The 12,510-nt window shown below is 39.4% G+C and overlaps 1 protein-coding gene across 2 annotated transcripts in view; it reads left to right on the top strand.

Annotated features, from left to right (window-relative positions):
• Window positions 1-3,001: 3,001 nt before the first annotated feature.
• plek2 (pleckstrin 2) overlaps window positions 3,002-12,510 on the top strand; it is a 10,712-nt gene continuing 1,203 nt past the window's right edge. Inside the window, exons 1-8 of one of the 2 annotated variants that reach the window (XM_034858058.1) lie at window positions 3,002-3,039; window positions 4,954-5,118; window positions 6,924-7,108; window positions 7,259-7,350; window positions 9,698-9,885; window positions 10,041-10,142; window positions 10,250-10,333; window positions 11,495-11,573. In XM_034858058.1, coding sequence (XP_034713949.1) covers window positions 4,996-5,118; window positions 6,924-7,108; window positions 7,259-7,350; window positions 9,698-9,885; window positions 10,041-10,142; window positions 10,250-10,333; window positions 11,495-11,573 — 853 coding nt within the window. In that variant the 5' untranslated portion in view covers window positions 3,002-3,039; window positions 4,954-4,995. Of the gene's footprint in view, window positions 3,040-4,521; window positions 4,649-4,953; window positions 5,119-6,923; window positions 7,109-7,258; window positions 7,351-9,697; window positions 9,886-10,040; window positions 10,143-10,249; window positions 10,334-11,494; window positions 11,574-12,510 lie in introns of those variants that run through there. The other variant, XM_034858057.1, reaches the window with a different exon arrangement.

The raw sequence follows: 12,510 nt of genomic DNA, 5'->3' as shown, positions 1-12,510 counted from the left end.
ACAGTTCAGAAGTCCAATGTTTGCTCTCTTTTAGCACTGTTTTTGGTCTCTATTACAGTAACTCGGGAGGGATATGTCTGACTCTTGAGCTGCTAAATGCTCTATCTAAAACTATTTGTTAACCAGCTGGTCTCTGTGTCTGTCTGTTGTTTAATGCTGAGTAGACAGTGTACACTGGGTTTATGCAGCTTTTTTGCTGAAAACTACTACTTGTAGCTGCTGAAAAATGACATGAGATGATGAGAGTGAACCAAAATAGTAACATTTACAGACCGGAGAGCTGAAAAATGAGCTGCAAATCAAGGGAAAGCTCCATAAAGCTGAGGAGAGCCGAAAATAGAGGTGATAATTCTCTAGAGCAAATGATCAGTTACAGCCGCTTTAAACAGGAGTGAATAGTGTATTTGTTGGGACTATTTTATACATGTGGATTAATACACACTTAATCTGTTAGTGAGTGGCTGCAGGACGGTGTACTATATGGGGGGAAGAAACTACAGTGGCCATATTCTTTGTAATGGAGTAACATGTCAGCCTGTGCAACAATGTAATATGAACTAATATGTTTTAATAGTTTTTGGACTACAATTATTTCAGCTCTCTGACACTGAGGAATCAGCAATATCAGGCTGGCTGACAATAACTTTTCCTTTAATTCCCTGAGAAATGAGCTCCCAGTCTGCCCTTTACCCTGATATAACTACATAGGATACCATGTTATTGTACAAACCTTAGCTGTACGCTTTTGATAAAAGCACTTTAATTTTTCAAAAAGGTATTTAATGTATTACTGTTTCGTAGTTTAGTAATTAAAAGTAGGGGTCATTTGACTGAATGTGGAGTTTGTTTGTGTGTTTATTGAAAGAAAGGAAAGTAAATGTACAGTAATGGATAATGAAATGTGTGTATCAGTCTGGAGTTGACATTTTGTGAAAGATCACTTGTTTGTGGCACATGGAATGAAAACAGGCCACGGTCTGTAGCATGTACATTACCCTTGTTACACACATGATGTAGCACCTGTAAAATAGGTCAACAACCATAAAGCACTGTGTCATATCACTTTTTATTGAAGCGGCCACTGGTTGAGAAATCTTAGGGCAAACAGCAAGAGAAAAAGCACCACAGTGCTTCCCCTTCTCCTGACTCTGGAACATCCTGTTTTCCGGTTTCAGCCCTTATTATATAGGAACTTTAATTTCACTACAGTACGTTGGCAATCTCAATCTCACATACTCAGTCATATTTGAGGACAACAGAAAAGGACATTTGTTTTTACAGGGAAAATCCACTTTCCTTTCAGCTGCAGCACTTTGAAAAGTTGAGTGTGAAATGATGTGACCTGACTTTGAAAATTGTAATGCCTTCACTTAAAAAAACAATTTTCCTAGTCATTATCACAGGGAATGTGTGAATATTTGGGAGCTTGTAACCTTCTTTACCTTTCAAAAAATCATTTTGAACAAAAAGTAATATTTTTGACAGGCAAATTTGTACTTTTGGGTGATAAAAGCCTCTGGTTTATCATCCCACGGGGAATTCCTGTCTCCATTGCAGTCTCATAACGCATGAGATTGACCGTCAACCTGCTCTGTGTAACCAGCTGTAGACGTTGACACGCAGACACACACCCAGTGAACAATAAGTCTGTGGACCAAGAAAACAGAGGCTGGCGAGTGTTTGCTTTTAAAGTGTGTGTGACCAGGGCAACCGGGCACCCCATGTGAGCTGGCTTGCGTCAGAGCCCTTCATATCCTGGCGTGCCAAAACACCAACATCTTTATTGTACGTAATTAATGTTTGATTTATAGTTAATGTTACACAGAGGGCATTCCAGACACACCTTAACCAGTGACTTGACTTAACATTCAGCTTTTAGCTCACAGGAGCGTGTTTGTTTTGGACTCAAAAAAGGTGTTTGATTCTCACAAGCAGGATTTGGGGTTATTGTTCCTCTTTGTGCTGAAGCAATTGTCTGTTTGAGGCGATTTGGCCAGATGCCACACTGAGTCTGTTGCACATTCCAGTTGTCTCATAACCACATGCTTGGATGTGCAGGTTCCTTTTCCTGGGAAACACAAAGGAGAGTGGAGAGTTCACAGAAGTCCCGCAGCAGAGAGCAGTGCTGTAAGATCCATGCCTCTGTCAACATAAGATGGGAAATCCTCTTGCTCTTCCTTCAAGCAAAATAAAGGGTTATGTGATATTACACGGCATACAGCACTTTAAGCTTAACACAATAAGTTACTGTCATTGATTATGCCATTTGGGGGCGCCAAAACAACCTGCTGACGTATAACTACTGGGGAGGATGTATAGTTGCAGACACGGCACACCTTCTCTTCCTGGCTTCTCTTCATAGTCGTCAAATTCTTCTACCAACGCTTGTAGAACTGACTCAGGTTTGCCTTTGAGTCCTTATGTTTTTTTTTTGCCCTGCAGTTTCCTTGGATTAGGGTGACACCTAAATCATGGTTGCACCGTCAGACACCGCCTACCAGGAGCCTGGATCTGTCCGAGGTTTCTCCCAAAAGGATGTTTTACTCACCACTTGAGGTTTCTGCCAAAAAGGAAGGCTTTCCTCAGCACTGTCACATTAAATGGTTTCTCCTGGGAGAATTACTGGAGTTGTTGGGTCTTTGTAAATTATAGAGTGTGGTCGAGACCTTCTCTGTAAAGTGTCTTCAGATAACTCTTGTTATGATTTGATACTATATACAATTGAATTAGAATAAACTGAATTCGGCAAGACTTGCCCTTCAGCATTCGCACGCTTTGACTGGTCACACGTCCATGCTTGCGCAAGGTAACGGAACCTGATTTGTTCAGGTCTTATCTCCGGACCAATTGGCTACTACTCAAGGTCCCAACCCCAATCAATCGGGCTACTTCGTAGGGTTGGTCTTGCCAAGAAACCAGGTGGGATGTATAATATAATATAATTTAATACATGTTGCAGCTAACTGGTGCACATGGCACTAAATTTAGCAACTAAGAAACAGATATTTAATACAGGAGTTGGTGGAGACCTAAACAGAGGTAAATGAGAGTGAATGTTGGCCTGACGTTCATCAGATGGACAAAAACATGACTCAAAATTAATGCCAATGTTGCTCTGTGTCTGCAGGATAGGGAAATAAGCAACTGTATGCTAACATGTTTTCTTAAAAAAAACATGTGGTTTAAGCAGAGTAAATACTTTGTTGAAGGGTAAGCGTTAAGGTTCCAAAGAAAACTTTTATTTTCCCAACAATTTGATCTGAAAGAATTAATTAAGAGGTGGATCAGTGCAGAGGTTAAGAAGAAGCTGCAGTCATTTTTCAAAGTAGCTATCCCTTTATTCATGCTCTTTCAGGAGAAGGAGATGGGATTAATGTCCAGCAGGGCCACATGTGGTTGCAGAAGCAGGAGTCTTAGTACCAATTCTCTTTCAGGCTCACCAACCACATTATTCCCATTCTCAGGTACTGCACATGTGCATTTTGTCCTCCTATCGGGTCCAGCTGCTGCAAAGCAGGATGAGCTGTGGTGGACCACCAGCTGCTGTTTTCTCATCAAAATGGGATAAAAAATCTCCGATCTGTTTTGAGGGTGGTTTGTCCAGCTTCAACTCCTGAATATGAATTCTTTACATACTGAAATTGATGATGTGAAAACTAATTTTGAGCTTCTACTTACACACAAACACACACACACACACACACACACACACACACACAGGTAAATTAATTACATTTAGGTTTTGATAAGTTTTATTTTGACTTCTTCATGTCTCTGGTACGGAGGGCCAACGCAGCCCAAAATGAATACAATTAAGACCACTAAAGAAAGTGATTAAATTACCTAATAGAACCTAAAAGAAATCTGTAGAAGTTTATGTTCATGTATTTCACACACATAAATACAGTACATGTGAGGGTGTGGTAGAAACCTGCTGGGGCTTATATAAAAATCACCCTCAAAGGACATTTCAAATGTAAGTGCAAAATCACCAGTACATGTTGAGAATATTAGTGTTCAAAGGTTTTATGTAAAATGAGTTTAAAAAAAGAAAGAAACGCATGCAGAGACAAGGAAGTCATTGCTGTATTTGAAGGTGCTCTAAGCGATGTCACACGTTGTTTACGCTCAACAAACTTCTTCATGTTCTAGTGGATAGTGAGGAGATGTTTCCTGCATGTGACGAAGAGATTTTGTAGCCTAAAAAAATGTGTGACATCACTTAGAGCACCTTTAAAGTATTAATACCAGTTTCTAAGAGTGATCTTTTTATACACATGAAAATGAGTATTGTTGAAGGAATCCTGAGCTTTTAAATTAGATTTGTTTTTCCAACAACTGCTGATATGTACTTGTTGTGCAAAGGACAATGAAGTTTTCTACCAAACAATCGTCAGCCGTGCTGAGGAGTCAGTGCGCCCTCGTGCGGTAATTGGCAGAAGGTGCACAATTGGATTGTTGAGCAAGGTCTGAGTCACAGGTGTGAGTATGTTTGGGTGTGAACATGGTGACGCACCAACTGAGGGGAACAAAATATATATATATACAATAACTTGAGCTGGAAAGCTCAGTTGCCAAGATCCCACTGAGCAGAATGGATACAGACAAGACAAATGGGATTCTGAGAGAAGGGTTCCTGGTGAAAAGGGTAAGGCATATTTTGTGAAATACACAATAATGCAAATGCTGCAAAATAGAGATTGAATTGAGTCAGTGTGACATGTAGTGAGGGATGTAGCAGATGGTAAATATATTCATATTTGCATATGTGGAAAGGACTTTTGGCTGATGTGAACTTTTATCACTAAAATTGAAGCACCCTACTGTACTTTATGTCTAACTAAATAATGTAATGTATATAAGAGCAGGGCCTTAGAAAGACAAAAGAGTACTGTATGTTGCTTTTCTGAAAATACAACACATTTGTGATCATTTCTGATAATGTGATTACAGGGTCATGTTGTACACAACTGGAAGGCACGCTGGTTCGTGTTGATGCCAGATAAGCTGCTGTACTACAAGTATGAAGGGGGCCAAAAGGACTCATGTCAGCGGGGGACAATTCTCCTGAAGGACTGCATAATAACTAGTCCTTTTCTGGAGTATGAAAATCGACCGGTAAGATAATCCAGACTCTTACAGATGCTTCAAAGGACTCACACATTTTTGTTTTAAACATTCTAATACAGACCTCTATAGTTTTCTGTCTGATGTCTCAGGAACCAAACTCATTGTCAAAGCTTCCCCTTCATGAAAAGAACCCGATCTATAAAATCACGGAAAGAGCAATTCATAATGTCTTTTATAATTTGGTTTGATCCCTCATAAAACAATACCCGCATAATATATTTGCAGAAATATACTAATTTAAATTCACATTTTGTTTAGATCACGCATGCATAGACAACGTGTGCTATGTATATGGAAGCATTGCGTTTTCTATTCACGGTTTTCCTTTGTTGATGTTTTTTTGGAAGAAACCATGCACATTAAAGGTGCGGCTCCACCAGCTGAGGCTGTCGGATATGCATAGCCTCAGGTTACTCTTTTGTCAGGACCTGATCTCCAAGTAACAACTTGTTTTGTTGGCCAAATCTGTCATCAATACTAACATCAGTCTCCTTTCCCTATTGGGTGTGAATCTTCACTGGTCTCACAATTCAATACGATTATCCTGCATCAAATCGTTCCAATATCACGATGCATCACCTCCTCAATATTATTGTTATATTACTACTAGAGATGTTCCGATACAGTATCGGAAAAACCTTGGTTGATTTTATTGCTGGTATCGGAACGTACAGGAGTTCATGCACCGATCCAATAGGGATACGTAATTTAGCCCTAAAGAAAATCTACTTAAAGTACTTTATTTATGTTCTTTTCCCACTATGACTCGCTTTCAAACTGGATGATGCGTTTATTGTTTGTCCATGTTTCATAAAGAGATGAACAACATAGCAATCATATCACATCCAAACAGGGACAGTAGTCAACTTCTGTTAAAACAATAAAATAAATGTATTTTTTAACGCACTGGCATCGGATTGATATGCAACTTATTAGTGTGGAACTTGCAGATACACAAGTTCAGGTATCGGAATTGGTATTGCAAAGTGGAAAAAATGGTATTGGAGCATCTCTAATTACTACGCATGCTATACAGCAACACATTCAAGCAGTCAGATATAAATGAACTCCCTTTTTTTTTTGTCTCTGCGCCTTAACTCTTGTGTTGTCAAAGTGACCCGTTTTCCTGTATCAATGTTCTTTTTAACCACCCAAAATAACATGATTGATTCCACACAACGCTGTTTTGCAAGAACGAATCTCTACTTTCATCAATTCTGGGGTGTGTTATTCAGTTTTATAGCATTTGAAAAACAAAATGGAAGTGCTTTTGAAATAGTATTGAGTAAAAGTTGACATACTGTATTCCAGTCTTTGATTATCCATCAACATCCATTCCTTTAATTTAAGTCTAAATAATTCCTAATTTCTGCTTTTCTAACTCAAACATTAGGTGTAATTTCCTGTAAATGAGGTATATTGACCATAAATTCCAAAAAGAAATGTAAAACTTAAGGTAATAAGTTACTGTTACATAGTGTTGAAAATGTCAAAAGAATTGACAAACATCGCAAAAAAGTATCAAAAGTGTAGAAAAATGGGACAAAAACGTAAGAAAAAGATGAAATCATCAAGAAAAAGCATCAACACAAGTGTTGATTTTCAACTTTGATAGGGAAGACAACACAAGGGTTAAAAAAAAGACACTTCCTGAATGCAGTCGGCCCAGAAAATCAACAAGTAACATCAGTAGGCAATAATCGATTATGGTCCGTCACAGCATCGATGCAGAATCAACTATGTTGCGATGCAATGATTCATATCAGCACCCCAACTCTATGTATGTTTCCTAGTTGGTGTTCAAGCTCCAGACAAAGAATGGGGTGGACCATTACTTGGAGGCTTGTTCCCGGGAGGAGAGGGATGACTGGGCAGGTAACATCATGGCTGCGGTCAACAAGCTGCGGACGGCTGAAGGTGGGAAGGTGACAAACCAGCCAGACCCTGCTGGATCCCGCTTACACAACATTAATCTGAGGTAAGTCTGACAAACAGCATTTCCACCACACAGACTTCATCCCCATGTTAAACCTTGGGTGTTTTCACTGCCTCACCTTGCAGACCTCTTACTTTTGTCTCCGCTTGTTTATGACTTTATCTTCCCCCGTTCTCTTTGTCTCTTTTAAAGCAAAGTGTTGGACTCCATGTATGACGTCCACAGTGGTATCAGGATGAGCAGCCATGTGGAACAAGGCAGCACTTACAGCAACTGTTTCTCAGGTTAGCCTTTACAACATCTTCAGTCTTCTCTATCGTCTCAGATGCTTTCTGCTTGGAAACAGTTTAAATGCATCCAATCTTGTACAATGGCGAATGTAGCCCCCATTTATTTCTGTCTACATGATTACAATCCCTGCAGGCTGCTCATGAAGCCAACAAGGGTTAAATGACAGTAAAAGGTGCTATTGAAAGACAATAAACAGAACAAACTATTGCCACTTTTGCTATTAGTTATGTTCTGAATTTCGGTTGTATCTTATCGTTAGTTAAAAATGCTTTGAATTGTATACAGTAAGTGCATTTTTAAACAATGTCTATGGCATCTATTTTATACGATGCATCAGAACAACATACCAAAAACAAAATAAAGGGAAAAAATACATCTAAATTAAAGCAAAATTAAATAGAATGAAATAAAAATGGACATCAAAGAACACAGTTTAAGTGCAGTAATATTTTGTCATGGTACTTTGGGTTTGTTTATGTAATGTTAATGTCTTCTTTGCTTTGTGTATAAACTATAAATATGTATACATGTCTTTTACTTTTGTATTTATATTACTATCAATATCTGACCATATGTATAATACATATACAGTACATACTACATGTGTACGTATTTATGTATATATGCTGTAGCAATATTTTTTTGTATCTATATTTCTTCTGTGTAAATAATATAGTATATAAATACAGTATACGATGGGGCGCAAAAGTTTGGGAACCCCAGGTTAAGATTTGTACCAATGTGCATAAAGAGAACCAAAATATCTCCAAAAGGCATCAAATGACAGATTAGATGTATGTATTATGCGTCACAAAAAGTTAGATTTTTATTTCCATCATTTACACTTTCAAAATAACAGAAAACTAAAAAAGGCGTCTGCAAAAGTTTGGGCACCCTGCGGAGCCCCCCCCCCCCCCTTGGCAGGTATCACAGCTTGGAACAATTCCTGTAGCCAGCCAAGAGTCTTTTGATTCTTGTTGGAGGTATCTTTGCCCATTCTTTTTTTCAAAAGTCTTCCAGTTCTTTGAGATTTCTGGGCTGTCTGTCACAAACCGCTTTTTTAAGGTCTCTCCAGCGATTTTACATTATGTTGAGATCAGGAGATTGTGAAGGCCTTGGCAAAACCTTCAGTTTACACCTCTTGATGTGATCCACTGTGGATTTTGGGGTGTGTTTAGGATCATTATCCATTTGTAGAAGCCAGCCTCTCTTTAACTTCAGCTTTTTCACAGATGGCATCAAACTAGTGTCCAAAATTTGCTGAAATTTTATTGAATCTATTTTTCCTTCTACTCTACTTCTACTCTTCCTTCTTCTTCCTTACTTTTTACTCGTGAAATGTTCCCTGTACCACTGACAGGTGGTACCCCCCCCCCCATGCTTAACAGTTGGACAGAGGTTCTTTTCATTAAATTCTGTGCCCTTTCTTCTCCCAACGTACCTTTTCTCATTGCGACCAAAAAGTTCTATTTTAACCTCTTTGGTCCACAGAACTTGTTCCCACAATGCATCAGGCTTGTCTATCTGTTCATTTGCAAACTTCAAATGCTGAGTTTTGTGGTGAGTACGTAGAAGAGGTTTTCTTCTGATGACTCTTCCATGAAGACCATATTTGTACCAGTATCTCTTTATAGTGGAATGGTGTAGCACTACTCCAGTGTCTCCAGGTCTTTCTGGATGGCTCGTGCAATCAAACGTGGGTTTGGACTTGCTTTTCTCCCAATGCTGCGAGCTGTTCTGTTTGATATTTTTCTTGGTCTTCCAGATCTTGCTTTAACTTCCACTGTTCCTGATGACAGTCATTTCTTAATTAAATTCCGAACAGACAATATTGCCATCTGAAAACCCTTTGCTATCTTCTAATAGCCTTATCCTGCTATCTGAGCGTCAACTATTTTCAGTTTCAGTTTTCTAGACAACTGCTTAGAAGACGCCATGGTGCTGATTGTTGAGTGGGGGGGGTCAGATGAGTCCGGGCAAACTTTAAGATTGACATCACCTGGTCTTTCCAGACGATGATTGAGAACAATCCATGACACTGTCAGGTCTCAGCTTTCCAAAGGGGGCAGTACAAGGTATTAACTCTGCAGGGTGCCCAAACTTTTGCAGGCGCCATTTTTTTTGTTCTCTGTTATTTTGAAAGCGTAAATGATGGAAATAAAATCAAACTTTTTGTGACATATACGAATGTCTAATCTGTCATTTGATGCCTTTTGGAGATTTGTCCATCTTTTCTTGGCTTCTTTATGCACGTTACTACAACTTTTTACCTGAGGTGCACAAACTTTCGAGCCCGACTGTATAATATAAATATAATATATAAATGTGATGTCCCTGCAGGTTCAGCGGTGGTGGACTGGCTGGTGTTCATGCAGCTGGCTCTGACCCGTGTGGAGGCCATGACGCTGGCCTCAGCCCTAGTGGAGGAGGGTTTCCTGCGCACCGTCGGCCTGAAGAGTGTGGAGGCGTACCGCACCGCCGGCCTCAGTGAGCAGTTCATGGATGACTCCACTGCGCTGTACAGCTTTGTGGGTACCAGGACGTCTTTGTGTACTGACCTCTCACACTAAGAATAACCACATACATTATAGACAAATTTCCAGTGTTAATCTATTTATTTCTAGAAGTCAGATAGCTGGTTGGAGTAGTGTTTCATCCACAGCATGTTTGTGTTTCATCCCAGTCTGACAGCTTAAAGAAGAGAGGCAGTGTGAAGGCGGAGAAGTCGCTTTCTGCAGTGGAGCTCAGTGGAAAAGTGATCAAGAGAGGATATCTACTTAAACAGGTAAACCTATGAGATTGCCCAAGAGTCAAAGGGGGCTTTCACAATCTGGCAACCCCAAACCTGTTCTAACAAATACTGCAATTTACTAACAACTTTTATAAACATAGGGACACAGAAGGAAGAACTGGAAGGTGCGACTGTTTGTGCTGCGTTCACAGCCTTCTTACCTTCACTATTATGATCCCACCAAGGTGAGTGCACATCCATGATACAAATAAGACCACCAAAAAAGGTAATTCAAGTAACTGATAGAACCTAAAAAAAATGTATAGAAGATTATGTTCATGTGTTTCACACACATAAATACAATACATGTGAGGTTGTGGTAGAAACCTGTAAGGGCTTATATAAAAATCACACTCAAAGGACATTTCAAATGTAAGTGCAAAATCACCAGTACATGTTGAGAATATTAGTGTTCAAAGGTTTTATGTAAAATTAGTTAAAAAAAAGAAAAGAGAAACGCATGTAGAGAAAAGGAACTCATTGCCGTATTTAAAGGTGCTCTAATGTTTTTTAGACTAAACCAACTCCTTCTTGTTTTGGCGCATGTTGTAGCCTTAAAAATGCGTGACATTGCTTAGAGCACCTTTAAAGTATAAATACCAGTTTCTAGGAGTCATCAATTTTTCCACGTCAAATGTTTTAGACAGCAGGGCATTTCTTAGGCTGTTTTATTTAAATGACACAGAGGAATCCATTAAATGTACACTTTCATTAACAAAATAACTTTGATAGAAAACTGAAGAAGATGAAGATTCTTAGCCTGCCTTGTGTATGGTAGTTATGGAAATATGAATTGTTGTTATAATATTCCTATAAAACTACAAGGTAAATCTGTGTATTTTTTTTAAATAGGTTTTGTATTTTAAACACAACATTGCATGTTTGAAGAATATTGATGTCAAAGATTGTCAAATCTTATGAACTTTCTTTTCGTCAAATTTTGACAATTTTTGCATATCTCGAGAACCGTAAGTTGTAGAGACATGGGGACACTTCAAGCGTGTCCAGAGACCTCAAAATGGGGAGGCAGAGCTTGGTTTCATCCCTCTATCTCCTTTCGTTTTTTGTCTATTAAATGTTTTTCGTCAAGACGTGGTGTTTACCCCCTATCCTAACCCTATTCACACAAAGTTGTGGAGGAACTTTGGAGAAGTTAGCCTATCTAATAAACCTCTTAGGTGTATTTTACCACATTATTACATGACCTCAATGCATTCTTAAATGATGATGAAGACACTGAACAGAAGAGATCCTGGCCCACACAAATCAGTTGTTTTGTTTGCCTAAGCCTCAGACGGCCATGACTGATGCGTGTTACTCACTTCCTGTCTTATGTCACTTTACAGGATGACATCAGCCCCGTTGGCGGCTTCTCACTGCGAGGCTGCCTGGTGTCTTCTCTGCAAGATAACGGAGTTCCCTCAGGTGAGTCACTGTCTACAACAAGAGTGACCTCCGAAGCTAGTACACTTCTAAAAATCAGTTCTACATTCACATGATTACAAGATAGGGTGTGTAATGAGGAGAAATGAATGTTTTTTACAGCGGATATTTTGTGTGTCTGGGAGAGAACTTTACCACTTTCTCAGAGATGAAAATGAGTTTGTGTGATGAGGTAAATGGAGGAGACCATGAGTGTTTTGCTGCCACTGCAAACTTAGCCTGTAGCCTACATTTGAGATTCATTCATTTAAGTCTTCTATATATTTCTTATTTACTCATCTTGTGAAATAAAATCCAACCCTAACCCTACTACATACTACAGTCAGTAATGTAACTACTTTTTCAGGTAAAGCAGGTAGCAGAACATTCATGGCAAGCGAGAAGCAGCTAACGCTACCCTTTGAAAGCTTTGTGACTTTTTTGCTGGACAGCGCTCTGAGCGGGAAGCTACGTGACACATGCCGCTACATCGCTGAGGACTGGCGGTCAAATCGGCCCTCCTACAAACAGAGCATGCCAGGCAGACACAAAGCTGACATTCTCACAGATATAGGATAGTATATACCATACTATACTATTTAGTAAACTAAGAAAGTTACGGGTGTGTATCCAAAGCGTGGTGCCTCTCATTATTGTCCAAAACCTTTCTACAACACATTGAACTTGGGCACTGTAGTTTAATTTGATGTAAATCACAAAGTCCTGTTGATGTCCATTTTCACTAGAACATCTGCAACTGAAATTGTCCACCACAAACCAGTTACTGCTGTTGGAGTAACATTTGCTAAAAACTGACTGGCTAGTAGTCCTTACCTAGGCACTGTCAAGGCATGCCCTCATGCTCTGCTTCTGACTGGCTAGTAGTCCTTACCTAGGTACTGTCAGGGCACGCCCTCATACTCTGCTTCTGACTGGCTAG

The sequence above is a fragment of the Etheostoma cragini genome, chromosome 20, assembly GCF_013103735.1.
Source record: "Etheostoma cragini isolate CJK2018 chromosome 20, CSU_Ecrag_1.0, whole genome shotgun sequence".
NCBI classification, from domain to species: Eukaryota; Metazoa; Chordata; class Actinopteri; order Perciformes; family Percidae; genus Etheostoma; species Etheostoma cragini.
This window is presented reverse-complemented; position numbering and strand designations above follow the sequence as displayed.